A 27,012-nucleotide genomic window follows, 5' to 3' on the forward strand; every position below is an offset into this window, starting at 1 on the left:
ATAGTGCTGCCACCTACCAGTGGCTCTGCGTCCTACACAAGCTTTCGTTTCCCCACATTACTGACAGATGGCGTCCATATCTCACGCATCGCCTCCGGACAGAAGACTATATAGTCTTTCGACATTTGCAGTGAAGCACGCAGACAAGCGCCCAATTTTTCTTCCCTTCTTTTTTCGATCGGGGAGGCCGAAGGCCTTTGATAAGTTGCATTCCAATGACAGTTTACTCCTCATCTTTACTCCTGAAATGTCGGGTACCAAAGGCAGGTCATTGCCTGAAGCATGTCATCGCTTCATTCCAATTTTTTCCTTCCCCTCCCCCTTTTCTTAATGGTCATTAGGGAAAATCGGAAGTAAGCGGCTAGACAAACAAGACAGACTCAGAGGAAGAAAAGACGAGAACATTCGGGGAAACCATTGGGGAAGGAGGGAGGACCCCGCACCTATAGGCTTATAGATGCTGCGCAGCCGGTCTTACAAGAGCATCAAAAACGTGGATAACGAGTGTAAGGAGTATCCATATAGCGGCCATATCTCACATAACAAAAATGAAAAAGTATAATAAAAAAGGTAAACCACAGCTTAATGAAACCAACTACTTAAAGTATGTCGTCATGTGGTGCTCGTTACAATATTCTTTATTTTATGCTTAATCAGTTAAGTTAGATCGGTTATGCGAAACATTTAGTATTCACTATGTGAGTTTTGTTATACGTTGTAGAGAGCATTCCATAACGAGTGATCCAATTTTTTTGTGGCAACGTGTATGTGTTGAAGTTTCGCGGCACTTGAAACGACTTCCCATAATACACATTGGCCTATCTACGCCGAGACGTTCAACGAATATTTTACAAATTTCGTATAAGACGCGACGTAAACTAAAGGTCATAAAATGTCGAATTTACCCCCGTAAACGCGTTCATGCATGAGAGGGCTCATTGCGAGCAAATAAAAATTATTCTTTGACGAGAGTGGGATAGGACTGAGGTTAAGCCCCTCGTCACCTAGCCTCGCCTGAAGGAACACTTAAATTTAAAAGTTCATTCATTCATTGACACGCCCCGCGTGCAGAAAGTGGTACGTCGAACGACTCGAAGAACATTCACTGAAGCCACAGAGCTTAAAACCCGGTGACCAAGCAAGAGCACAGCACTAGGCGCAAGTCTTGTCTTCTTCCTTGGTCCTTGTGTTTTCAGCGCCCAGGCTTCGTTGAAAGTGCCGAATCAAAAAGACCGAAAGTGTGTCTTCTGGGTATTCGAACATGGTTGTGCTTTCGTGTAAGTTATCATATGCTACAGCACATCGCATAATTAAGTTACAAATAGGACATGTTTATAAAGGCCCAACCGCATGCACGCGATTTTCTAGTGACAGCGACAAGTGGCAGCGACAAACTTTCGCTGCAACAGCATGCCGGCGACAAAGTGTGATTGTTGCTTTAATGAAAACTATCGCGTGCATGAACGATTCTGGGTCATTGGCCGAGCCCATCTTCAGCCCAGAAGGCTTTGAAAGCTTTGCTGCGCTTTTTGCGGACAACTGGCCGCAGAGACAGACTTTAGTGTCTTAAACTATTTGATGTTGCCTTTATTCTGTCACTAATTTTTTCTAATCTCTCTCTCTCTCTTCGCAACATTCCTTTTATCATCTTTTATTCCCCTCACCCCTTTCCCCAGCACAGGGTAGCCAGCCGGTCTAAGAACTGGCTAACCTCCCTGTCCTTCCGCTTAAACTTTCCTCGTCCCGGTCATCGCGTGCATACCCACAAATTGCGAACGGAAGTTTAAAAGTTGGTCGATGACAACACGCCACATTTATTACTGTCTTGTGTCGCATAAGGAAGCCGCAAAAGCGTTTCACGACCTTCTTTTTTTTTCGCCATCTTTGGTTTCATCGCGACAGGTTGCCCAGAAGCATACGCTACGACGGCTACGACGCACTTCACATGACGTTTTCACATTGCAGCAAGCAACCGTGGGGGCTATTCTATTGTCGAATTCCACCATGTTGTAAGATTCCGCCATTGATCGATGCTAATTGGCCGAATGAGCTGCTACGATCTCTCTGATTGGTTTAAAAGTCCGCCATACAATATTTGACAATATGGCGGAATTCGACAGTGTCCAGAATAGCATCCCACAATTCTCACAAGCTGGCGTCGAAACATCAAAACAAACATTCGATATCGAGATTTACGACCAAATATGGCCGCTCTCTCACTCTCTGCGTCTGATGCGAATGTAACAAAGGTGTTTGTACCTTGAATTTCTTGAAGAACGCACGGACAAAAGCATCGAGAGCAAATTGCAACCAAAGCGAGGACCAGGGGCGCAGCCATGTTGCCAGAAATCGCCACGCTGGCTTTCGGGTGACGAGCGATCTTTTATAGTTTTCTTTTCCGTACGTGCGGCTCCCCGCTCTGTTGTTCATTTGTACGTGTTACATTAAAAAGTATTATATTTATCCATGATCTCATGTCTGATTATTGTAGACTCATTGTCGGTGCAGCTGGTTGTCCTTTCATTTGAAGGAGGAAGTGACAAGCACGAAGGGTACATGGAAAATGCCTCATTTTGTCAGAAAGCAGTTGCGAATACCATTCTAGACAGCCATTGGCCAAACGTTGACGCGTGACGCGACAAGTGGTGGTGACGTATGGGCCTACGCGACAGCAAATCCTGTCGCTCGTCGCTGCTGTTTGGCGTGGTCGCTAGAAAATCGTGTGCATGCGGTTGGGCCTTAACTAACAACTTTCACCGCTCGACACGTAACGCGCTGTTTAAACAAAAAAAACGACGCATTAAACGTAATCACAGGTACAGATTAATGCAAACTAACAAGTGTTTCAGTTGTTATGCCTCGCTCTGTATGAAAAGCTCGCTCTTTTCGCAAACGGGGCTTGTGCAGAGACCGAAGTGACCTTTGCGGGCCCGGAAACTAATGCAATCGTTCCGGTGAAAGCCGAAGGTGCACGATGCTCCCCAGCAAAGGATAAGCGCGCGCACACAAGCCCTCTAATCTCCCCTCCCCTCCTTTACAGGGAAAAGTACGCATGAGATAAGCGCGCGTCGGCGCATCGCCCGGCGCGCGCTTATCTCTCACACGTAGTTTGCCGCCCGAGCGCGGCTAGCTTTTTTTCTTTCTTGGGTGATTATGTATATAGATGCGTATACGGGGAATGACGGTGGTGGCGGCGGCGATGTTGAAAGATCAGCCGAGACTGTACATATAATTGCTATCTCAATAAGATTTGGCAGATCCCACGTACATCTGTCGACACCTTTAACATGAACGCTCCGACGCATGGCCTCGCTCGCTTGAACTGGGGTGAGTGCCACCAAGCGTTGAAAATGATATGCTTGCTGCAGTTGAGGATAGATGTAGCACGCGTCGGTTTCAATTAATAGTAAATTACTGTTTCCAGTCTGCCTGACCGGCGGGTCGAATGCACGTGCACTTCGCATCCCGTTCACGCCACGTTTCACTCGTGGCTACGTTATCGCGCTCACCCATGCCGTCCGTTGTCTTATACTTATCTCGACAATGAACCATTGCGCGCGACAGGTTATGCACCTTCCGTGTTTGAATTTGTAGCTGCTGCTCGCCCCCCGCGGTGGTCCAGTGGCGAAGGTACTCGGCTGTTGACCCACAGGTCGCGGGATCCAATCGCGGCTGCGGCGGCTGCATTTCCGATGGTGGTGGAAATGGTGTAGAGGTCCGTGTGCTCATATTTGGGTGCACTTTAAAGAATCCCAGGTGGTCAAAATTTCCGGAGCCCTCCACTACGGCGTCTCCCATAATCATATCATGGTTTTGGGACGTTAAACCTCACATATCAATCAATCAACCAGCAGCTGCTGCTCAAACAGAATCATATGTATAAAAAGCAGAGCAAACACACGCTCAGGGCGTTTGTAAAAGTTGCACAAAAAATCTGAAATGCAGTCGCTTTGTCTATGTTCTGATTCAGTAATGTTCAAACAGCGTGAATCGAACCACTCGCGCAATTTGGAGCGTGCCTTCTTGCTTGGTTCGTGATGCGCGAAAGATGTGTTCTTAGAGCACAGCCTTTGTTCGGGTAATAATATCTGAGGTTTAGCGTCCCAGACACACGATTTTATTATAAGATGATAGTTTAAGCTTTCATTCGATAACTACGCATGAAAATTGCTTTGTTTGCGTTGTATCCATGCGTCTTTCTCGCTGAGAACACGTACAAAAATTGCGCTCCATGCGACATCTTCCGTGCAGCGGGAACCTATCAGAAAGGCACACTCTAAATTGCGAGAACAGTTCAATTGACGCTGTCTGAAAATTATTGATTCAGAACTGCATTTGAGATTTATTTATTGTGCAACTTTTGCAAACGCCACGTACATGCGTTTGCTCTGCTATTTATATGCATATGATGCCTTGCTTATAATTCAAACTCGGAAGGTGCGTAAGCTGTCACACGTAACGGTGCATTGTCGAGATAAGCGTACAACAACGAACGCCATGGATGGATGCGCGCGATGACGTAGCCACGAGCGAAATGTGGCGAAAACGGGATTCGAAGTGAGTGCATTCGACCCGCCGGTCAGGCAGACTGGAAACAGTAATTTACTATTGAAACCGACGTGTGCTACATCTATTGTTAACTGCAGCAAGCATATCATGTTCATCGCTTGGTGGCGCTGACCTCAGTTCAAGCCAGTGTCTAAAACGTTGGTTGAAGCGAGCCAAGGCCACGCTGATTTATGATTGATTGATTTGTGGGGTTCAACGTCCCAAAACCACTATATGATTATGAGAGACGCCGTAGTGGAGGGCTCCGGAAATTCCGACCACCTGGGGTTCTTTAACGTGCACCCAAATCTGAGTACACGGGCCTACAATATTTCCGCCTCCATTGGAAATGCAACCGCCACAGCCGGGATTCGATCCCGCGACCTGCAGGTCAGCAGCCGAGTACCTTAGCCACTAGACCACCGTGGCGGGGCGAGCCAAGGCCACGCATCGGAGCTTTCGAGTTAAGGCTGCTGACGGCTGTACCTTGGGAATCGACGTTATGCGAAGCATGCGGAGAGAAGCTGAACGTGTTGTAATTTTTTATTGAACGACTCATCATCAAATGACGCTAAACATGTGAGCAAATGTTGCACGCATAGACATATGTTGAACAGTTGCAGAAACCTAAATAACCTAGAAGCATGGCGGTTTGGCCTAGTTGGTATAACATGACGATTGTTATGACAAGAAGACGGGTGCCCGTCTTCTTCTTGTCCCTTCGTCGTCGTTCGAATCTCGTGCTATAACAATCGTCATCCTAAATAACCAGTTGTTTGCACTTTCGCAAGGAAGCCAACAGAAACAACGCTATTAGCAACCCCAGAAGCGATAAGCTGATATGTATATAGTGCTGGTGCTCGCGAAGATGGTAGCCCTGGACACTGATACACAAATCAACTTCAGCAAATGTCACCTAACTACAATTGACGTTAGTCCGACGGGACAGCTGTATGGTAGGAGTATATATGTAATGGTTATAAAATTGGATAACGAGCACTGCAACCACAATTGACGTTTCACAAACATTACGGTATATTTAAAAAGTAGTTTGGAGACCTGGTGTGGCTCTGTGGTAGAATACTTGATTGCCACGCAAAATGCTTGGGTTTGATTCCTGCTGAAACCATGATATTTATTGTATGTGTCCATTGGGTCAACGCCGCCAATCGCAGGTTTTTCTTAGCACCATCGCGTTGAAGTTACCTATAAGTTCTTGGGTAGATACTATGTTTCAATCACCTGTGGCACATACCCGCCCGCAGGTATGTGCCGCTGTTTAACGGGAAGGTGTTTGACGACGTACGCGACGGGATCGGGACATTATTCAAGTCTTGACTAGCAGGTAATATTCGTCAAACCATCTTACCCTCACATACTAACTTTGGTTGACGCCAAGTCAAGGGGGTTATCTCGAGAGCACCGAGTCGTAAGCCGACAGGATACATGATACATCAGGATGCTCTATGGCCCTGGACACTGCTACATAAATCAACTTCAGCGCATGGCACCTAACCATAATCGACGTTGACTCGACGTGACGGCTGTATTAAAGGAGTACATATGTAATGTTTCTAAAATTGGGTAGGCAGCACTGCAACCACTATTGACGTTTCACGAAGATTAGCGTCAATTTGAAAAGTAGTTCCGAGACCCTGCGTAGCTCTGTGGTAAAATGCTTCATTGCCACGCAGAATGCTTGGGTTCGATTCCAGCTCGGACCCTGACATTTATTATTTGCATTCGTCGGGTCGACACTACTGGTGTCGGTTATTTCTTAACGCTCGCGCGTTAAAATTGTCCATGTGTGTTCTCGTCGTTCCTGGGTAGATACCAAGTGTCCATCCCCTGTGGCACATACCCACTCGTTGGTATGTGCCACTGTCTGATGAAGTAGTGTTTCACGACGTACGTGACGGGATTGTGACATTACTCATGTCTTGACCAGCGCGTCGCATTCGTCAAACCATCCTACCCTCCCATGCTAATTTTGGTTCATGCCAAGGGGGTGACGACGAGAGCCCGCAACCGTAATCGGCTCGATAGATATATAGATAGATAGTCGCCAAAAGGGCTTGCAGTAGGCAAGGGCGTGTTTCGCACTTAAAACAAGCGGTGTGCAGAGTTACTCGAAGAGATAATACAAAACGGCCAGACAACAGCCGAATACGGCGACACCGACACCCGCAAAATGTGAAATAAAACTATACATGACTGCGCTCGTGCACTGCCGTATTACAGCGCTATCAACCGTGCTTCAATCGAAGACGCCGTGCGCGCGAACCGTGACTAAGAGAGCGGCCGCGAATCTAGGCATTGGTCCCCGAGTGCGTCAGCGTTTTCGACGGTGGCACTCGGCAAGGAAAAGCATTCGTCCCTGATAAACGATGCGCTGACAATCCGCGGTTATTTTCGGCGTGGAATGCCTGGATGTTGCTTTCTGCGGTGCTCCGACCATACGCCAAACGATTCGAGTGTCCATAGTTCCAGAGACCCGAAGAGCATACATGGGGCTGGTGTGTGTGAAGCGTGGCAAGCGGTGACAGACCAACTCCTCGTGGATCTACATCGTGAGTGCCACACGGGCTTTCATTCTTTATTGTGATGTTTATTGCTATTTATCGATTCTGCGTGCGGGTAGATAGTATTGTAATATATAGGTTTTTACGGGCTGACACCATGATGTGGCTATGACGGACGCCGTAGTGGAGGGCTCGGTAGATTTCCATCCACCTCATCAAAAACGTAGCAATGCAGCAGAAAAGTATGCGTGCACGTCATAACAAAACGAGCAAAGATGCTCGTATGTTTTTTTTTAGGTGAAGTAGAGATACATTTCGTATAGGAACGTTTAACGGTGACAGCGTAGCCTCAACGTAGACTTAGAAAACATCGGATGGTAAAAACTACTAGAGCCCTCCCCTACGACGTCCCTCGCAATGATATCGTGATTTTGAGCCGTAAAATTGAGGCAGAGCTACATACAAACCAAGATCGCGAATTCAAGTGCCCCTGCCAGTATGTACTACAGTCGTGTAGTACAAAACGTCAGAGATTTCTTAGTTCTACCCGCCGCAACTTGTAGCCCCAAGAGCAGCGTCGGCTGATTTGAGGCCGTTTCACGCGCTTCCTGCACAGCCGCAACGCACGTGCCGGGACCCCTGCCGCACCCAAGCGGTGGACAAATATGGAGCTTTAGAATACCGTTTGCAAGCGCTGCGGGCGTTGCGGGCGCCACATGAGTTTTAGAATAGCGTTTGCTCTGCTGCAAACGGCAACGCACGATCGCAGCGACACTGTAGCCTCAAATCCAGTGTTTGTGGGCCACATGCGGGCCGCGATCGCCGTACGCTATTTCGGATTTTCTGCGCGCGGACCGTGAACGCGAACGCCGGCTTGCGTTACGACGCATGCGCAGTGGCAGCGACCGCACCGCAAGGGCTCACGTTGCGCTATTCTAAAGCTCCCTAATAAGCCAATTGGCGACACTATTTCACCCTTCACAGCGTCGCCAATTGACTTATTTGTCCCCCGCTTGCGTGCAGTAGGGGTCCCGGGACGTGCGTTGCGGCTGTGCGGGAAGCGCGTGGAATGGCTCATAGCGGGCACGTGGCATGTGGCGCGAGCCAATGGAGCCCTGAACCAATGCTTTTTTTTTTTCTAGGAGGCGTTGCCTGAACCAACGCCTCCTTTACTTCATCCAATGCCAGTGCAAACGCGCGCTCTTCAACGGGAAGAGCCGGCCCTTCTTACTTTAGAGATTGGTGATGCGACGCCACATGGAGGTTTTGTCCCTCTCCAATATGATATGTCTGTCAGATTAGTTCCTTCGTGCTCTTTCTTTGGGGCTCGAAGCAATGCCACCACCAGCTCACAGTGCTAGTTACGCAGCAGCGTCACCGGGACGAGTCCCCATTCGTTGCCCACATAGCGTTACCAAAAGCGACACGCTATCTCAAAAACACCGTGTCACTTACAGAGCCGTCGTGACCGCCAGCATTGTGATCGCGAGGAATGCTAGATGCCGCCCCGCGGATTTGTACACTACCGAACAAAAAACTGTATCTTAATCCCATCGTGAGACACTGCATGAGGGGCTCTCTTCCCCATGACCGCAAAGCACACGCGAAGGCTAGGCGATGGTTGAGAGCAGGGAAAGGGATATAGGATAGGGTGCATCTTGCTGGAATTGGTCAAATAAAGTAGGTGCTGCCTGAACTAAGGGCTCCAACTAATGAGGACTATCTTTTCAGTCCGCTTAAATAAATATTTTCTCTCTCTCTCTCTCTCTCTCTCTCTCTCTCTCTCTCATACGTGGTGGTGTAGCAATTGACGCTGCTCAACTCCCGATCCGAAGGTCGCGTGTATAATCCCGGCCGCGGCAATCGCATTTTGATGCAGGCGAAATGCTGAAAGCCCGCGTCGCGTGCGATCTCAGTGCGTGTTGCAGAACACCAGACAGTCGAAATTTCTGGAGCCCTTCACTACGGCGTCCCTTATAACTGTAGCGTGATTTCGAGACGTTAAACCGCAAGTATTATTTATCCTTATTGCTTATTAGTTTCGTTATTTTAAAAATCACGCGCAAAAAGGTAAGAGCTTTCTCTTGGCTGTGCATGCAAACCCGCCCACACAGCCGGCGACCACCGTTTTGCCATGGTGCGCCCGACCTCATGCGCAGCAAGGACTTTGAGCCGTCGTCTTCTACCAAAGTTTTAGGCGCTGCATTGATTGATTGATATGTGGAGTTTAACATCCCAAAACCACCATATCGCTGCAAACCACCATGGCGCTGCAAATCGTTCAATTTCAGTGCCAAGATAATGAAAGATAAAAATATCCCGACTTCAAGCACAGCTGACCACGCAACAATGTCGTTCAGCGAAACGCAGGCGCTCTCACAGCAAGCTGCTTGTTACGCCGCGGCTCACGAGTGTGCCGATATTTTCCCGACTCTCTGGCCACCTCGACCAAGGGCGCCGAAATTTCGCGAGCTTATTTGTGAACGCACAGGGATTACGACACACAACACGCATTATTGTAAAAAATTCTCCCCCCCCCTCCCCCCACCTACTCAGACCCTGGAGAAGAGGGGGAAAGAGAATTCGTTAAGATGGAGGCGGAATGGTAAAGGCCCGACTACTGTGTGATATCAGTGCGTGTTAAAGATGGTTGAATTTCCAGAGCCCTCCACTACGGCGTCTCTCATAATCGTATTGTGGTTTTCAGACATGAAACCTCGGATATTATTATTATTATTATTATTATTATTATTATTATTATTATTATTATTATTATTATTATTATTATTATTATTATTATTATTATTATTATTATTATTATTATTAAATATTTCATTAGGCTCATTTATTCTTGTGCTTAGTCCGTCAAGTTACACCAATTGTATACGAAAGAACCACCATTTCGCCAAATCGCGAAGCACAGAGGTAGCATGCAGGAGTTAAAGAGGAGCAGTAAAATACGCGCCGTTGGCGTATCGGCAACAGCGTTAACGCATGCATGAGTCAATGATTGATTAGGTTGAAAACAAATATGAAATCAGGTGCTTTAGCAGTTGTCTTTCTCGTGGACCTCGCCCCGCCGCGGTGGTCTAGTGGCTAAGGTACTCGGCTGCCGACCCGCAGGGCGCGGGTTCGAATCCCGGCTGCGGCGGCTGCATTTCCGATGGAGGCGGAAATGTTGTAGGCCCGTGTGCTCAGATTTGGGTGCACGTTAAAGAACCCCAGGTGGTCTAAATTTCCAGAGCCCTCCACTACGGCGTCTCTCATAATCATATAGTGGTTTTGGGACGTTAAACCCCACATATCAATCAATCAAATCTCGTGGACCTCGCGTGCGCTCGACTGATTGGTTCGTACATTGAATGCGCATGCGTGATAGGTTTTCGTGCTTTCTTTCACCACGCCATCGTGCGTCTCTTCAGTCGTTAGTAGGCGTTTGCGGTGTCGTGACGTCATCCAGGATCCCGTGTCTGCACTGCCTGTATTTTCAGAGTGAGCACCAGGCCCCAGAAACTCGGCGCTAGCTTCGGTTTCGCGGAACACGTGCGCTCGTAGTGGTTGCCAGGCCTCCTAACATCTGTCCGAACAAAGTCAAGTTAACGCGGGCGTTCGCATTTCTTGCCTTTCACCAGTTTTCACAAATACAGAAATTTCATTGAGTTGTAGAGAACTCATCTTTGGTTTATTTCTCTTTGTTATTTTTCATTTTATAAATTTTGAACCGGGATGTCCCACCGCAGTAGTCTAGTTGCTAAGGTATACTCAACTGACCCGCAGGTCGCGGGATCGAATCCCGGCTGCGGCGGCTCCATTTTCGATCGAGGTGAAAATGCTGTTTTTCGTGTGGCCAGATTTGGGTGCACATAAAGAACCCCAGGTGTTCGAAATTTCCGGAGCCTTCCACTACGGCGTCTCTCATAATCATATACGGTGGTTTTGGAACGTTAAACCCAACAAGTCAATCAAATTTTCAAATCGAGTGAAGTGCGGGAAAACTTCCATTTAGCGCTTGCCTCCGCTCCTACTTTCCACTTGCTCAGCGATATTATACGTGTCGTACCACGCTCGGCTATCTATCTCAGTTAGCGTGTCAAGTATGAACACTGGAAAGATGAGACGTTTCATGTGGCGTGAAGCGAACGGAAGCCACAGTAGACCTGGTGAAGTCAACCATGCATCAGGCGAATCGTACGAATGTGGCTAAATCGGGGCGCCATGTGCTTTTCGCGGTTCTGCAGTGTGTTAACAACACAGTTATTTCCAATTTCGCGAAGGTCTTTGAGGTTTCGTGGTGACCGCGGGTGAGCGCAAGTATTCGATTCCGTTATTTGAGCAGTTATTGATTTTGGATGAGTGCATGAGTGAAGCCCTGCAAACCTGACTGGACTGACATAAGCGCAGTGTCACTAGACTAATTTGCGTTGACAAAAGCCGACCCACCTGCTGCTCATAAAATGTTTCATGAAAGGCTTTAATGCGTGTTGTCTTTATTATAGAGTTTGTTCTTTTTTTTACTTTTGGCGTGTTGTTGAAACAAAGGAAAAGAATTATAGCCTCCTTCCTGTTCGTGAAAATGCATATAGTCAGTTAGAAACTTTTGGTGATTTTGCTTGTACAACTATCAACGAAATGGGTGTGATGGACTCACTGGTGCTTTGAGAAATAGTTGGTCAGAGAATGTCGCTGGAGCCCATGTTTTGAAAAGTGGACATTTTTTTTTTTCCTCAAGGCAATGCCTTGACGAACAACAAGTCCACTAGCCGAAACATAATCTCCAGTGGAATTCGCTGTTCAACGCGGTTTCTCATCGCTTCGCGCCCATATCGTTCCTGAACCAGTGGCGGAAACGAATCACCATGCGAGGTGAGGTCCCATAGAAGGTATAAGAAATCCCCCCCCCCCCCCCGCGTGAAGACTTAACAAGTAGCTCAGCTGTATGTTATCGTCATCATAACAATTTCATAACAATAATATCTGGGGTTTTACGTCCCAAAACGACCATATGGTTATAAGAGAAACCGTAGTGGAGGGTTCGGGAAATTTTGGCCATCGGGTGTTCTTTAATGCGCACTGGCATCGTACAGTACATGAGCCATTTCGTCTCCATCGAAATGCAACCACCGCGACTGGGGTCGAACCTGCGACCTTCGGGTCAGCAGCCGAGCGCCCCAGCCACTGTCCCGCCGTGGTGGACTGCAACGATTTCGAGATCGACTCTGTAAGTAAACTCGCATTACGTCCCAAGGTCGAGTCAGGAACGTTCGGCCTATGAAGTTTTCCTCTTCTGTCTCGACGCCGTAAAGAAAAACAAAAAAATTCATGGGACGCAACCATAGCAAACGGTCTCCCGTGTACAAGACGCGGGAAGATCCAGTAATAGGGTTCCTGAGCGAGCGTTTTTTTCCGAACGCTGCTAGCACGGTTTGTGCCCAGATTGCTATAAAGGGTTGCGCGATGTACAGCACGGCGCCCATTCAAGATGATGTCCCGTATAAATCTTCCCGGTGAAACGAGGGGGATCTCCCAAGTCCCAAAAGAACCTCACGTGATACGGGGGCGAAAAGACAGTAAACAGGGACAAAAGAAAGGAGGGAGTGGTGCTTGGTAGATGAGTCTGGGAAACGGCTTTCGAGGGAGTTTAACAGCTGATGACTCCGTGGAAGTCGAATAGAATGAGGCTTGTCTGAACTACGCGGGACAAACACACACTACCGCGACGCTCGGAAAACTGAAGGAAGGGACCTCTTTTCTCCAAACGTAAGTTCAACTGCACTTTCTCCTCGCTACGGATTCGAGGTGTCGCCTTCCAACGGCAAGTAAAAACACTATAGATGCGTCTAGTGACAAAAACAAGCAGCCAAACAATTAAGCAGACGGAAAACAAGACGTGGTAGAACAGACGAACAAATGTAAGACGTCTCAGTCGAAAACGAGACGAGCTAAAAGCAAGACTGAAAATGTCGACTTGATGGCTGCAACGAAACAGGCACAGAGAAAGTGAGCATCGCTGCAAGGTACAGACAAGATGAGCGTGCGGGAGAGAATGGAGCAGAAACTAAAACGAAAGCGGAGGACTTCCACGGCACAGCAAGAACGCCTTACGTCATTTCGGAAAGCTCAAAAGGTCCCTTGTGCGTCTAACTATGGAGGAAGGCGAAAGAAGAAAGGGAACATTACGCCACACGAATGAATTCAACCGTGTCGGCCCAACACGTGATCAAAAACGTCGGAGCATGCCGCTACGTTTCAGCACTATCTGTGGTTTTCCATTTTGAACCTTCTGCGTGCGGGTCGGTGCCGAACAAGCACTTTTCGATTTAAAGCTACCGGGCACCATGCCCCGAAGTCTCGCACAGTCTCGTTTCTTGCGTGATCTTGACGCGAAAAGTAACGCGTTGGGTGACACTGCTGACTTGAAGAAGTTGACTTGCCGAGGCTGGCTGCGTGACGTCATACTTCTTCTTACACCCAATTTTGTGAACTAGAAGGCCAAAGTCATCTTATCTTTTTCCAAGTCGATTTTTTAACAGTATGCTACCAGTGCGAGGACACACGGACAAGAAAAAGGACGACACACTGAGCTGTATTGTCCGCGCGTTCTCGCACTGCTAGTATACCGTCCTGAATTTCCAACAAATCCAAGCAATTTAATTAACACAACCGCGTTCCTTTACCAGAATTTCTGCAGCTAACATGGTCTTGCATGGCCTCCGTGATCGGAGGCATCGCACCTCCCTTACGGGATCGGCATACCATTGACCAAGCAATGGTGCCATGTGATCACGTCACTGTATTGCATCACGTTATGTGAAGTCACAGTGACGCAACGATGATGCCACTCATTTCTGGCGATCTGTGACGTCATATGATGACTTCATCACATTATGAATATACTGAATATACGAACAGTGCAAATTGGAAGTAGTTAAAGCGTAACTACACAAGCGAAAAAAAAACAAGGATAGAAAAGAGCGCTGACTTTCAATTGAGGAAAGTCAACTATCTCTTTTCCATCCTTGGTTTTTTTTTTCGCTTCCATAGTTACGCTGTAACTACTTCTAAGTTGCTCTGGTGGTATATTCAGTTATGTCCTACCAACTTTCCCAAGTTTCCACGCTTCATAATATCACCACGTCATGGTGATGATTCACGTTATTTGTGTTGCTGACGCCGACGCGGGACGCTTATGATTTTTCACATTTGATTAGGCATCTAAGGCTTGAAGGGACACTAAATTGGAGTATATAAGTGGCTTAGACTTCTAAGTTTTACTCTGAAAGCTCTAATATTGTTAATTTAACTATAATCTGTTTATTAATAGAGAAGAAAATCAAGGTCCTAGTATCATTTTTTTTATTTCGTGCCAGAATCACCGCACGTGCTGTCACAGATTTCAAGGTGCATTTTAGGGGCGAAGCTCCTTAAAGCGTGGGCTGTGCTTCCCTTGTATGTAGCCACCTCTCGTTTAGTTCTTGTAGTGTTTACTAAATGGCGGTACTTGTAGCTGATGATGAAAACATGCAAGATGTTATAAACTAGACAGCGGTACTTGTAGTTGATGATGATAGATGCGAGATGTTATAAAATAGGAATGATGTCACATACGACGTGGGTCATTGGTGGAAGGCAATCGTTCGATTTAGTGCAGCGACGTACACTAGGGGAAGCGCTGTAATAAAATCGAGTGGGCAAAATGTACGGAGGATTCATGGTTTACCAGGTTTACCTCTGGAGCTTCGCCCACTCATCATCATTCAATTCGTGGATAAGGCGGCACTTTTTTTCATACTTAGACAACACTGGCACAATGAAATTTTTAAAACATTGTATGTTGAGGCTTAGGCCCCTAAAACGAGAGTGTGCTTCATTTTTTTCGGTGAAAACATAATCTGACCAAGTAGACGCCGTCAAAATCTGTGACATCGTAGCGTTTGGTGCGGGAACTTGATGGTGGCTTCGACACATGCATTTTCTTTTCGTACGTTTTCTCGCCCACGTGCGTCTTCTCGCGGTAAAAGTTGTGTTTTCGGTGTTGTAAAATTGAAGTTAACTAATGCGCGGAAATCGTTCTTCCCTTTAGTGCCCCTTTACCAACCGCAGCTATAGTATCATGGGCATCGCAACGAGTTTGTGTTGAAGGGTTATCAGAAGCCGTGTTGCATCGTGGATGAAAAATTGGTGGAACGCTGGTGCTGCTTAGGTTGGGTGCAATTGCTGGTGTCTTTTGAGGAAACCTGTGCACCTTTTTTGCAAACCCCCCCAACCCCCGTGCATAGTACAGAGAGTGCGTGCCCGCAAGCGTGCTCTGCCACAGTTAGCTTCTTTATGTGGGAAAGCCTCCTTCCAAAAAGCTTTGCCGTAGGGCTGGTTAATTAAGGCTGGTTAATTAGGGCTGGTTAATTAGGGCTGGTTAATTTGGGCTGGTTAATTAGTCCATTATTTCCAGTAGAAAACAGCGCTTAAATACTGGACGAATAAAAGGCACAAATCATGGCGCCATGGTTGGTATTGTTCCGTTGACCCGTTATTCAGCGCTGCTTTCTACTGGAGAGGCATCGCTGTTTTTTTTTTTTTTCAATTGAGCGCACCAAGAACCACCGAGCTATTACGGCGACGATGCGACGTACTGACGGTCTAGAAAGCAAGCGTGTACTGCGTTAGTGAGGCAGCCGTGAGCGAAGACAAATAAGCCCAGCTAAACTGCAGAACGCCTCAGACGATCCCCAGTGAAGAGGAGACGAACGACACCACTTGTGCTCATAGCCATTCGCGTTCGTCGCTTTCATTCCTAACTCCACCTTCTCTGTTGCAAGGGGCACGTACCTTCTTTTAGGTGTGTTCTTGTTATCATTCTTCCGTGTACGGGTGTTTATACTACCATGATGTAAATGTCAGTGGATCAACTTAATTTTTTTCTGTAGTACAAGCGGTATCGTCAGTAAAGCCCCCAAGCACGTTACTTTTGTCACTTCCGCCACCTGCTGCCGCTATAGAGAACTGGGGCTGAGATCTCCTCAACCTGCCTATGGAAGCTTTTTTTTTTTTTTTAGGGTCGAAGCTTCTTATGGCGTAGCTTCTGCGTCCCCTGTTGTCGTTGTTCGTAACCGCCGGTGGCACATACCCGAGAAAGCGGATATGTGCCACAGGGGACAGACGGTTATGTGCCACAGGGGAAGGAGAGGGACGATTGCGCGACTACGATCGCGATGAAAATATGCGAGATGGCGGTACTTGGAGTATTCACTAGATGGGCGGACGAATGGACGGATGGACAGGCCGACAATCAGACGTACGGATGGATGAACGCGCGGATCGATGACTGAACGCACTTGCGGATGCACAGATGGACGGACGGACGGAAGTGTGCGCGGACTGATGGACGCTTCGCACCATTCATTATCATTCACTCCATGGATATGCTGTGATTTTTTTCTTGACCCCTACCATTGTATAATGATGTTTACAATCGTCTGTATAAATTGATTGATTGATTGATTGATTGATTGATTGATTGATTGATTGATTGATTGATTGATTGATTGATTGATTGATTGATTGATTGATTGATTGATTGATTGATATGTTGGGTTTAATGTCCCAAAACCACCATAGATTGATCACTCTTCCGTTACTGATGTTTATACTACCATGACACTACTATATAGTAGTGGATGGCTCCGCAAACTTTTAACAGCAGGGGTTCCTAAATGTGCACCCAAATCTGAGCACACGGGCCTCTACAGCCTTTTCGCCTCCATCGAAAATGCAGCCGCCCCAGCCGAGATTCGATCCCGTGACTTGCGTGTCAGCAGCCGAGTACCTTAGCCACTAGACCACCGCGGCAGGGCGTAAATGAATTAATGAAAATCAAGGTGAATATGGCTAGGTCCTTTGGCTTCAGTGGCTGGTGGTTTTGTTGTCGTGTTGGATAAGAAAACAAGCCCCTGATTCATTTCCCTTATATTTAGTAAAACTGTTTAGGTCAGTTGGTTCATACTTTGACATTTTGAAAATCGGCACAGAAAGTACACACAAAGGAGGTGCAAGTACACACAAATACAGTCCGGACCTTTGTGTTTGTGCCCTTTCCTTCTTTTTTTTTCTTTTTTATCCATGCTTCTTGCTGTGTTCTGCAAATGCCTTTGTTCGTTCTTGTCGACAAACAGACACACAACACTGCAATTTTTCGCACCCACACTCACAGCCGCGCCGATTGTTGTACAACAGCTAAACAAGCAGTAACAGTGGTGAATTTCCCTTGGTTTCGGACCTTCGCTGACCACAGCCACGGGAACTAGGACCTCGAGGGCACTCGTTAAATAACCTGTGTGTGGGCACCTTCTGCACCTCAACATTAGAGTACTCTGGATGTCGGGTGATGGCCGGTGTAAGCTACAAATCACAAACCTTTGGGGGGAAGCCGAGGCTCGGCTGTTTCTTCATCGTACTACCTTTTGTTTACCCTTTACGTTGTTCATCTAGAAGAGTGGACTGCACATTCGGTATCCGGAAGTTATGTGGCTCATTTTTTGTGCCACAGTGAATGGCTGAAGTTTCGCAAACATGTGGTGATGAATACCTAACGGAAGCGGTAACGAGCGGAAAATGTTGTTGGTACTTCGTTTTAAACAGCTCTAAGTCAATTACTGTTACCTAGAGAGAGAGAGGAAAAATAGTATTGAAGGAAAGGCGCTCTAACGTGCACACGGGCCTATAGCATTTTCACCTCCATCGAAAGTGTAGGTGGCGCAGCAAAGATTCAATCCACCGACCTGCAGGTGAGCAGCCGAGTACCTTAGCCACTAACCACCACGGCGGAGCTTGTGCATCAAATCTTCAAATATTTGTCGTAACGTTTGTACATATGTGTTTTTTTGCTTATTTTTACATCTAAAAACATTGATACACTCTTGATTAATGCCAGGCAAGGGTTGATAGCATGTCAAGCAATGTCACTCGAAGCTAAATATCCTGTGCCCTGATCAATTTTGATCTCTCGAAGTCACTGAAATTACTCTCGCAAGTGAGTCTTCTGGGCATATGCACTTCAGTATACAACTGCCAATCATTAACGATTTGCATAAAACGCCTTTTGTCGCGCCTGTATAGCGAACGAGCTGCCAGCTAAGTTCGCAATTGATGAAACGTCACCCCGCACTTCGCTTTAGACGCAAATTTCCCTGGGGTATTCGCTGTATATCAAATAAGCGCGTTGGAGGCACGCACATACCTCGTCGGGGGAATGCTTGCACTGAGTACGTACACCGCCTGCGAAAGGGTGTCGTATCATCGGTGCTTTTCAGTAGAACAAATCGTCTTTGTTTTGATGAACCTGCGAGTGGAGCATTCGTGCTACGTGTGTTGAAAACGCTTTCGGTGTGTCTTTTTTTTTTTAATGTGAGGAGTTGCTGAACAGAGAGAACGCTACGAAATACGAGAAACAAAAAAGCACATACGGCGGCTTGCTTCCCTAAAGTACACTCTTACACAGGTCGTGGCTAAATCCTAGCTACATTTAGAAAACCACACGAAAAAAATCCCGGTTTACTGGTTAAATCTAGCTGGCTAAGCCGAACCTGATCAAGAGTGCAGATTCTTCTCTCTTGCAGGTCAATCAATGCGAATGTTTCGCGTTCACAATGGCGTTTTGTTACACTTCTGCGTCGTTCAAGTGTATACACGCAAGGCAATGCGAGAAAGAGACGGTCGATAAAGATGGCATGTAGTTCAATGGATTACAAACGACGCATGCAAATTAGCCGATGCACGTGTCGGCAGGCACGCGACGAAGCACGGTAACGTGAAAACGTAGACGCAGCCGTCCTAACAAGATACTTAGCAGTTTCGTTCAGCTATTCTCCCTGACAGCGATGCATGCACACAAGGGCGTTCAGTGACGTATTCTGAATAACAGGGAGCGATACTTCAATTTAAACGGGAAAACTCGCGGTGCTAGATGATTCATTTTGATATTTGCTAAGGCCGCGCTTTGTGTTGAATATTTGGGTTCTCGTGCTGTTTCTTGAAGGGCCACTCACCAGGCTCTCAAAATAAAAATAAAAACAGCTCAATATTTTCTTCTGATATACTTGTCCTTCTTGCGCACTTCTGTGACGGATGCAGTAGCTCCCACGACGTATATAGTGTACTGGCTCTCGATTGGTTCAAGTGCGCGAAATATCAAATGTGATTTGTCTCCTGCACTGCATTGTCATTCAGCCGCCCATCCGTTCTTCCTTCTCTCGCATGAATATTGTGCACGATCAACCGACCTCACTTCATTGTGTGTGTTTACAACTGCGCCAGCGGTGATAAGAGCGTGCAGCCGAGAAGCGCGATGTCCCGATAGGCTCCAGCGCTTAGTGCTGACATTGTCGACGTGCTTAATAAGACCTAAGGGGCGAGGAGAATTTATCGCGTGTGCGAAGGGTAGCGAAGTAGAGCAGAAAACCACCCCCTCGTCTTTGAACGCGGAGTGGTGAGTGGCCCTTTGGAAGGACACTAAACTGATTGATTGATTGATCGATTGATTGATTGATATAAGAGGTTTAACGTCCCAAAACCACCATATGATTATGAGAGACGCCGTAGGGGAGGGCTCCGGAAATTTCGACCACCTGGAGTTCTTTAACGTGCACCCAAGTCTGAGCGCACGGGCCTACAGCGCTTCCGCCTCCATCGGAAATGCAGCCGCCGCAGCCGGGATTCGATCCCGCGACCTGTTGGTCAGCAACTGAGTACCTTAGCCACTGGACCACCGCGGCAGGGTGGACACTGAACTGAAACAGTATGTTTATATTTACTATTGATATGTGGGGTTTACCGTCTTAAAATCACCTATTATGAAAGACGCCGTAGTGGAGGGCTCCGGAAATTTCGACCACCTGGGGTTCTTTAACGTGCACCCAAATTGTTTAGACTAATTAAGTTTACTGTGATTACTCAAACTAAGTTAATTTCACCATTGTAGATTTGATTATGAAGCAGCAAAACGAAGTCAGAAGTTTCATTTTAAATTTCGCGCCAACACATCACCGAGTGACGTCATGAACTTCAAATGGTATTTTTCGTATTTTGGCGACATTGGACGAACTTTTCTAAAACATTTAGTGTTAAGCGTTTGCCACTCTCTGAAAACTGCGTACTTCCGTTTTTACCGATTGAAAATTTTACATAGTGGGATTGGTGACACCGGTGGCAGACGGACGCTGATCTTTTTTTTTTTTTTTTTTTTTTTTGTCCAGATCGTCTGGCGGGCTCATTTCACCGAGCGATCAATTCACTGGATGGATGGATGGATGGATGGATGGATGGATGGATGGATGGATGGATGGATGGATGGATGGATGGATGGAAATAACATTATTTATACGTCCTGCACAGGGTGTAGCCACCTGCTTGGCTAATCCCACGTTGGGACAGGGAGGTCAAGCCTCCTAGCCCTGTCATGGGCGTACTGGATAGCCAGGACTTGGGGGATATGGTCGTGAGACTTTATCAATCCTGTAAACCGTTCCCGGGAAATGCCACGGCCAAGCGACCCATATTCCCAGAGCATATGATCAAGCGTGCATACTTCTTTCTTACATGCCTTGCAAACAACATCCATATCTTTTATATCGTACATTCTTTTACTTGTGCCGGTGAGTAATAAGACTGCGTCTGTAATTGTCTGAGCGTGACCGCATCAATTCACCCCACAATCGAGCGGACTTCAGACGAGCCAATACCTCCTAGAAAAATTATGCCTGGAACGTGAGCCGCGAACGCGCCGCCATACCCCTGGAATTTACCCTCCCCCCTCTGGTACAGAGGCGAACGCCTCTGGCGGTCGCCCCCTGCGAAAACAACAATGCTCTCACAGTTGCCTCCGAGCAGCTGTGATATCACGTGACAAAGCAGTCTGGAGGCGAGCGGTCCCACGCGGCGGATGGTCGCAACACGCGGTAGGAGGCATGGCCTCCAAGATTTTGTTCTGGCCGCAAGCTTGTCTCTCTGAGGCGTTGGACGAGCATGCGTCGGCCGACTTGGCCATCATGCCTCCGCCATGGACTGATTCTTCAACAAACTACGCCCCACGTGCATCAGGCGTATCAGCGTATCAGTGCGCGCTGACATCATCAGGTAGCAGCCGATTCAGACATAAAATACGGGATGCGCTTGCAACATTTTTTTTTCAGTTGATTTGGTGAAACCGCGTTTGTAGACAGGTGCTCCTCTATTATTTTTGTCCAGGTTGGTGACAAGGAATTTATTTCTTCTATTCGAGATGATTCAGTCACACTGACGGTGTTGAGAAATTCAGTGCTTGCTCGGTCTGTTGTGTGACTGTTTGCATGTGATTAGGTTAGTGCTATTAAATCCAGGCAGGCGACATAGAGTTGAAACCTGGTCCCTCTTAATTCTGACTCATATTCTGGGACACAATTAAACATTCAATTGCTTCCGAAAGTTGTGAAAGAGAAAGCAAGGACCAAGTTGAAGCAGGCAGGATCAGCAGTTGAAACTATTCAAACCAGGATTACCCATATGGAGGAAGAAACATTACGAATTGAGAAGTGGGAGTAAATATTGTAAAAAATGGGTAAAGCTTGCAGTAGCACGAACAAACTACGTAGTTCCCTAGTTAGCCGGCAAGGTAGATGACTTCGTAAATAGAAGTCGGCGCAACATTTTATAGGCTCACCCGAGCGTTGGCAGTGTGTAGACCTCGTTCCTCACTCTCGTTATTAGCTTTCCAGACAACTTTTCTTAATTGGCACTGAAAGCTATACAGCCGCGGAGCTCCCAGACATGTACTACTACGCGAAGTAGTTCCGAATGTAATTCGTTCCGTACCGCTGTGAAAAGATGGCTGTGCGCAAACAGCGTTTCATATCGACGAAAACGCCGCTTGGCGTTCCGAGGTACTAGTAAAAGGCGCGGCTTTCTCCCGCGTTCAAAAAGCGAAATGACAACGAATAAATTAAAACAAATACAAATATATTTCTGGCCTGAGCTGCAGCCTCTGTTAAAGAGCTACATGCAACAACAAAAAATGAGGACAGCAGTTTTCATGTCTCACGTAGAAAATAAAGACACAGTTGTCGGATTACTATAATTAGCGGTAAGATACGTGCAATTTGGCTCCCTAGCCTTCGCTGCATTGCCAAGAAATGTTTTCCGCGAGTATAGCCAAAGGTTCTCGGTTGAGTTCGTGCAGTGCTCCCGACGCTCGGACCAGCGGATTCGCGCATGGGCACTGGTTTACCCTACGAGCCTTTGCTCTTCCAAAGGTCCCCCGTTGCCTCATGCGCAGCGACGCACCCTGTCGAAACAGTCTGGTTCGTACAGGAGCAACCGTGTCTTCTCTGCGTTACGGTGTTTTTAGGGGCGAAGCTCCTTACGCTGTGTGTCGTATGTCCCGTGTCGTCGTCGTAGTGATCACCTATCGTTTAGTCCTTAGAATGTCCGCTGGATGGCGGTACTTGTATATGATGAATATGTGATGAAAAGATGCGAGATGGTGGTAATTGAAGTGTTAACTGCACGGATGGATGCTTCGCCCCACTCATCCTAATTCACTTCGTGGATATGATGTAATTCTTTTTTTACTGGTAGATTTGTAGCAGTTTTTTTTTTCTACGTGGCGACTAATCTGAATTTCTCTGATAAATGCTGAATGTACTGAGAGCGCACATTCGGCATTTATCACGGCTACCGTCACATCATTTAGCGTGTTTGACAGCTCGGAGGCCCCATTCTTCGTACTGCGGTATTGTGACAAAACATCAGGACATACTACCGCCTGGTTTCAAACTTGCGATCCATCCAGCAGCTGCGCTATGGAGTCTTCGTCAACCTGACGTGCGCTTATCAGTTCCTGGAATCGTTAAGAAGGCACGCATGTCAACGCTAGCCTTGAAGCAATTAACTTTGCGTCTGTTGGACGAAAGGTACTTCGACCGCATAGATTTTTACACCGATGGCTCCACTAATTCCAACAGCTCTACAGGAGCAGTGGTTGTTCCATCTGAAAATGTGTTGCTTCAGTACAAGTTTTCTCACACCACGACGTCGACAGCAGCAGAGCTCGCCGCACTTCAAAGTGCAGTAAAATACATTCTTCGGCATCGGCAGTAACCTAACCAATGGGCCATCTTTTGCGACTCCAGGTCAGCCTTACAGTCACTACGGTTTGTTATGCAGCACGGGTTACACGAACAATCAGTATATCAGATAAGGCACGACTACCACGAAGCGCTCAAGGAAGGTCACGATATTGTATTTCAGTGGTTGCCGAGTCATTGCGGAATTGTCGGCAATGACCGCGCGGATGAAGCTACTCGATCGGCTCATGACCAAGACCAGCGCACGCCCATACCACTCTTGAGAACGGACGCTGCAAAGCTACTACAATCACTTGCTCGCCGTATATCTCTCCTACAATGGAATACGCAGGGTTTCTCCAACACGCACCTGTATTCGATCGACCCAAACCTGCAACATCGTTTGCCATCCGGGCTCCGCGATGCGCTGAAACTTTACTGTGTCGCATGAGGTTGGGCGTGGCATTTACGAATTCGTACTCTCGTCTCCTTGGAATGGCGAGCACTTCGGCATGCAACATCTGCGCCTGCGAGGAAACGCTTGAGCACATTCTATGTCATTGCCCAGCATACCAGACCAAACGACGTATTATGGAAGCCAAGCTCTGTCAGCTGGATTCACGGCCGCTTACAGAAGAGAATATTCTGGGACCTTGGCCGACGGCTTGCCATACGCGCAAAGCCACGAAAGCCCTTTTGTACTTTTTAAGGACCACCAGACTTCACGACCGCTTGTGAAAGAACTGTGCGAGACCGTGCTGTGTAGTCTCGAGCGTATTCATGCTTCTCTTTCTTACTCCTCTTCTTTTCTATCTCTTTCCATTCTATTATTCTCCTTTTCCCCCACCCCAAGTGTAGGGTAGCCAACCGAGCCAAGCTTGGTTAACCTCCCTGCCTTTCCTCTCTATTTATCTCTCTCTCTCTCTCTCTCTCTCTCTCTCTCTCTCTCTCTCTCTCTCTCTGTTTGAATAGGAGTGGGTTCGTGCTTTTCACTGGCAGTTTCAGAGCAACTCGCTCCGAGGTGGATTGCTTGCACTGCTCCTCCAAGTCGCGGATTCGGGTAAAAATACCACGAGCAGCACACGTCATTTCCGTCATTGTGCGTAAGCTCAGCTTTGCAGAATTGCTGCGTTCGCTGCTGTGGAGGAACTGCTTCCGCAGATATCTCATTTTATCTTTTTATTGTTATTTGCTTCTATGAAGTTCTGTCGAGACTTAAGCATAGAGAAAGAAGAAGACAAGAGCGGACACTCCGCGAAACCTGGCCTCAGGAAGTGCGTCACGACTACGTAACGAACTAGTGCTCTCACCAAACGTCAGAGGGCGCAAGCGCAAAAAAAACAGTTATAATCAATGCAACAAAATTGTTTTTACAAAATAATAATTATACGCCCAAATTTGGTATGTTATTTATACATAAAAAACAATTTATTAAACACACCTTACGCGATTATTCTTCTTCAGCCGTACTGTCATAAACACCATCTACCCAGCGACAAGCCCATGCATGACTGACAGCGAGAAGCTTTCGTCAACGTCGGCGTTTTCGTGCGTGAGATAACAGGTGAGGCACGTTTTCAAGCGAAGCTTGTTGAATGACATGTTCTTGGTCTTGTTGGGTCATTTTTTCAGAAAACGGTTACACTTGCGCGAATAAGACACCATGCAACGAACATAGAAAGATGCACACACACACGTTGCGCTTCGAGTGTGCGAGTTTGTTTCTTACGTGGCGTCTCATTCACGCAGTTGTAACCTTTTTCTGAAGCTTGTAAGGACTGGGAGGTTCGCTAAAAAGAAAGTTTGTGGCTCTATGCGGCGGCTAGACGGGAACATTGTGCAACGTATGCAGTATAGCAAAGGCGGCACGGCGTCAAGCCGAGGCGACGCGTGCTGCGTCTGCCACGGACGCGAGCGTCTGTGCGCTGAGCGTAGCTGGGCAGCTAGGTCATAGGCTCGGTGCAAAATATTGAGAAGCATTCGCTGGGCCTCGCATGCTTCACGACGCGTTTCCCGAAGGCTCGGAACACGAATAATTCTTGGTGTGCCGGAGGCAAATCTGGACTAGCCAAGTGGCCATCATCTTCGTTTTTTCGCTAGCCTTGTGCCACTAGTGCAAGCTGCTCACAAATTTTTTTGACGTTTCCAATATAATTTTACCGCATAAATTTCAACTACGATTTTTCTTCCCAAGGTACTGCTGATACTGCGTACGTACGAAGGTGTTCTAAAGTTCCCAGGCCGCGATACCATTTCATTACAAGGGATAGCGGCCTGGAAACTTCTGAAGATCTTTGTACGTGGTCTTGACGTATATCTTTGCAAGTCAGAGTTTTATGGGTCAGAGATGTATCACTGGTTTCGTATTGTGCATCGATTAGCTAATCATTCAAAGGGGTTTGTTGGTACACTTATGACGTGCACATATCTTTTTCGTAATTTGACAGCGAAGCATCCACTTACTAACATTTTCAGACCGCGCTGACGCCATGCCGTCCGGCGGTCCAAGCTACGGCAGCTACTGCTGTGTATCGTGGTGCTTCAACAATGGCAGAACCCACAAAAAGCCTGGGACGAGTTTCTTCCGCATACCACGGGGCGGCAGGTGTGTTGAAGCTTTTGTATGGTTTGCATGTCTTTAGGCTTACTGTTCGTACTTGCTCAGTGAGGGTAACAATAAAAAATCACTATTCAAGCACTTCCCCTTTCAGCTGATAGTTCATTGCCAATGCAGGATGAAAGCATGGATGCAGTATGCTGGACGCGATGATCTCCTTAGTAAGCCGGCCAGCCTATTGTACGCAACGTACAGGGTTTGTAGCGACCATTTTACTGCTCAAAGTTTCATGGACCCTGGGCACACAAGGCTTACAAGAATGGCTGTTCCCAGTGTGCAACCAGCTGCACCATGTAAGTGATTGACTGAAACTCAAATATGTGCAATAGCAGCCACTTGTATTGAATCAGTGGCGACAGTTAACCGTGAAGATCTTTGTAGTCGATGGAGAAGCCTCACTATAGAAGTAACACTTGGAAAGTCTTAAATTTTGTGAATTGTGGGCTATTACCTTCCTAACAGCAGCTTTACATTTCTGTCGTTTTTTAATGCTCTTGACCTGCGCAACTTGTTTTAAAAGACTTTAAAGGGCTATTTCACGTTATCTTCAAGCCTGAGTGCACATGTACGTATACCTTTCATCAGTGAAAGCTGCCACTGTTGATAATTCCAAAAATCACAAATTACTTGTTTCATAGTTGGTGCCTTCTCTTTTCTTCCATGTTCGACCAATTTATGCATTTGAAAGAGCTGTTTAAGTTTCCCCATGCTACAAGCTTTGTAACTTGTACCAACTGCACTTATATGCAGGTTCTCTGAGCGTCGCTTCAAGTAGTGACTGTGACATGGCTGCAGAAGCTGCACTGCAAGGTGCGGATGAGCTTCAGTTTGTGTTATTTTAAGCCTCTTACTGATACATTGTCGTAATTTCATTTCTTCAGGACCTGCGGTAGAGGCTTCAAAAAGCGGCTCCCACACATTGAGGTGCCCCGATGAACAGGGTGCGTTCAGTGTCGCGATTTCTTTTTTTTTTTACCGAAATTGACTGTTGACCAAACCTCTGCAGGTGGCAGCTCCCTTGTAGCTGGTGAAAGAATTTCCGCTGACTTCGTCTTGCCAGAGAAAACCTTAACCAGTCATTCAGCTGTCACAAAAGGAACTTGTGTGACCGGTAAGTTGTATGTTCACTTCAACATCAGAGTAGATTGATATAGAGACTTCCGCAGGCCGCTCGCAAGATTGTTCCGACAGCACTGTCCGAGGCACTGAACAAGCTTCACAAAACGCTCCAGAAGAC

The 27,012-nt window shown here is 47.0% G+C and overlaps 1 protein-coding gene across 1 annotated transcript; it reads left to right on the forward strand.

The window, feature by feature from the left end:
• Nucleotides 1-24,677: 24,677 nt before the first annotated feature.
• On the forward strand, nt 24,678-26,760 carry LOC142766121 (uncharacterized). The gene is made up of 5 exons (XM_075867971.1): nt 24,678-24,722; nt 25,634-25,763; nt 25,893-26,068; nt 26,526-26,585; nt 26,657-26,760. Exons 2-5 carry the CDS (start codon nt 25,648-25,650, stop codon nt 26,758-26,760), a joined length of 456 nt encoding a protein of 151 aa, XP_075724086.1. The 5' UTR covers nt 24,678-24,722; nt 25,634-25,647.
• Nucleotides 26,761-27,012: the final 252 nt, after the last annotated feature.

Source organism: Rhipicephalus microplus, chromosome 6, assembly GCF_043290135.1.
Source record: "Rhipicephalus microplus isolate Deutch F79 chromosome 6, USDA_Rmic, whole genome shotgun sequence".
Lineage (NCBI taxonomy): Eukaryota > Metazoa > Arthropoda > Arachnida > Ixodida > Ixodidae > Rhipicephalus > Rhipicephalus microplus.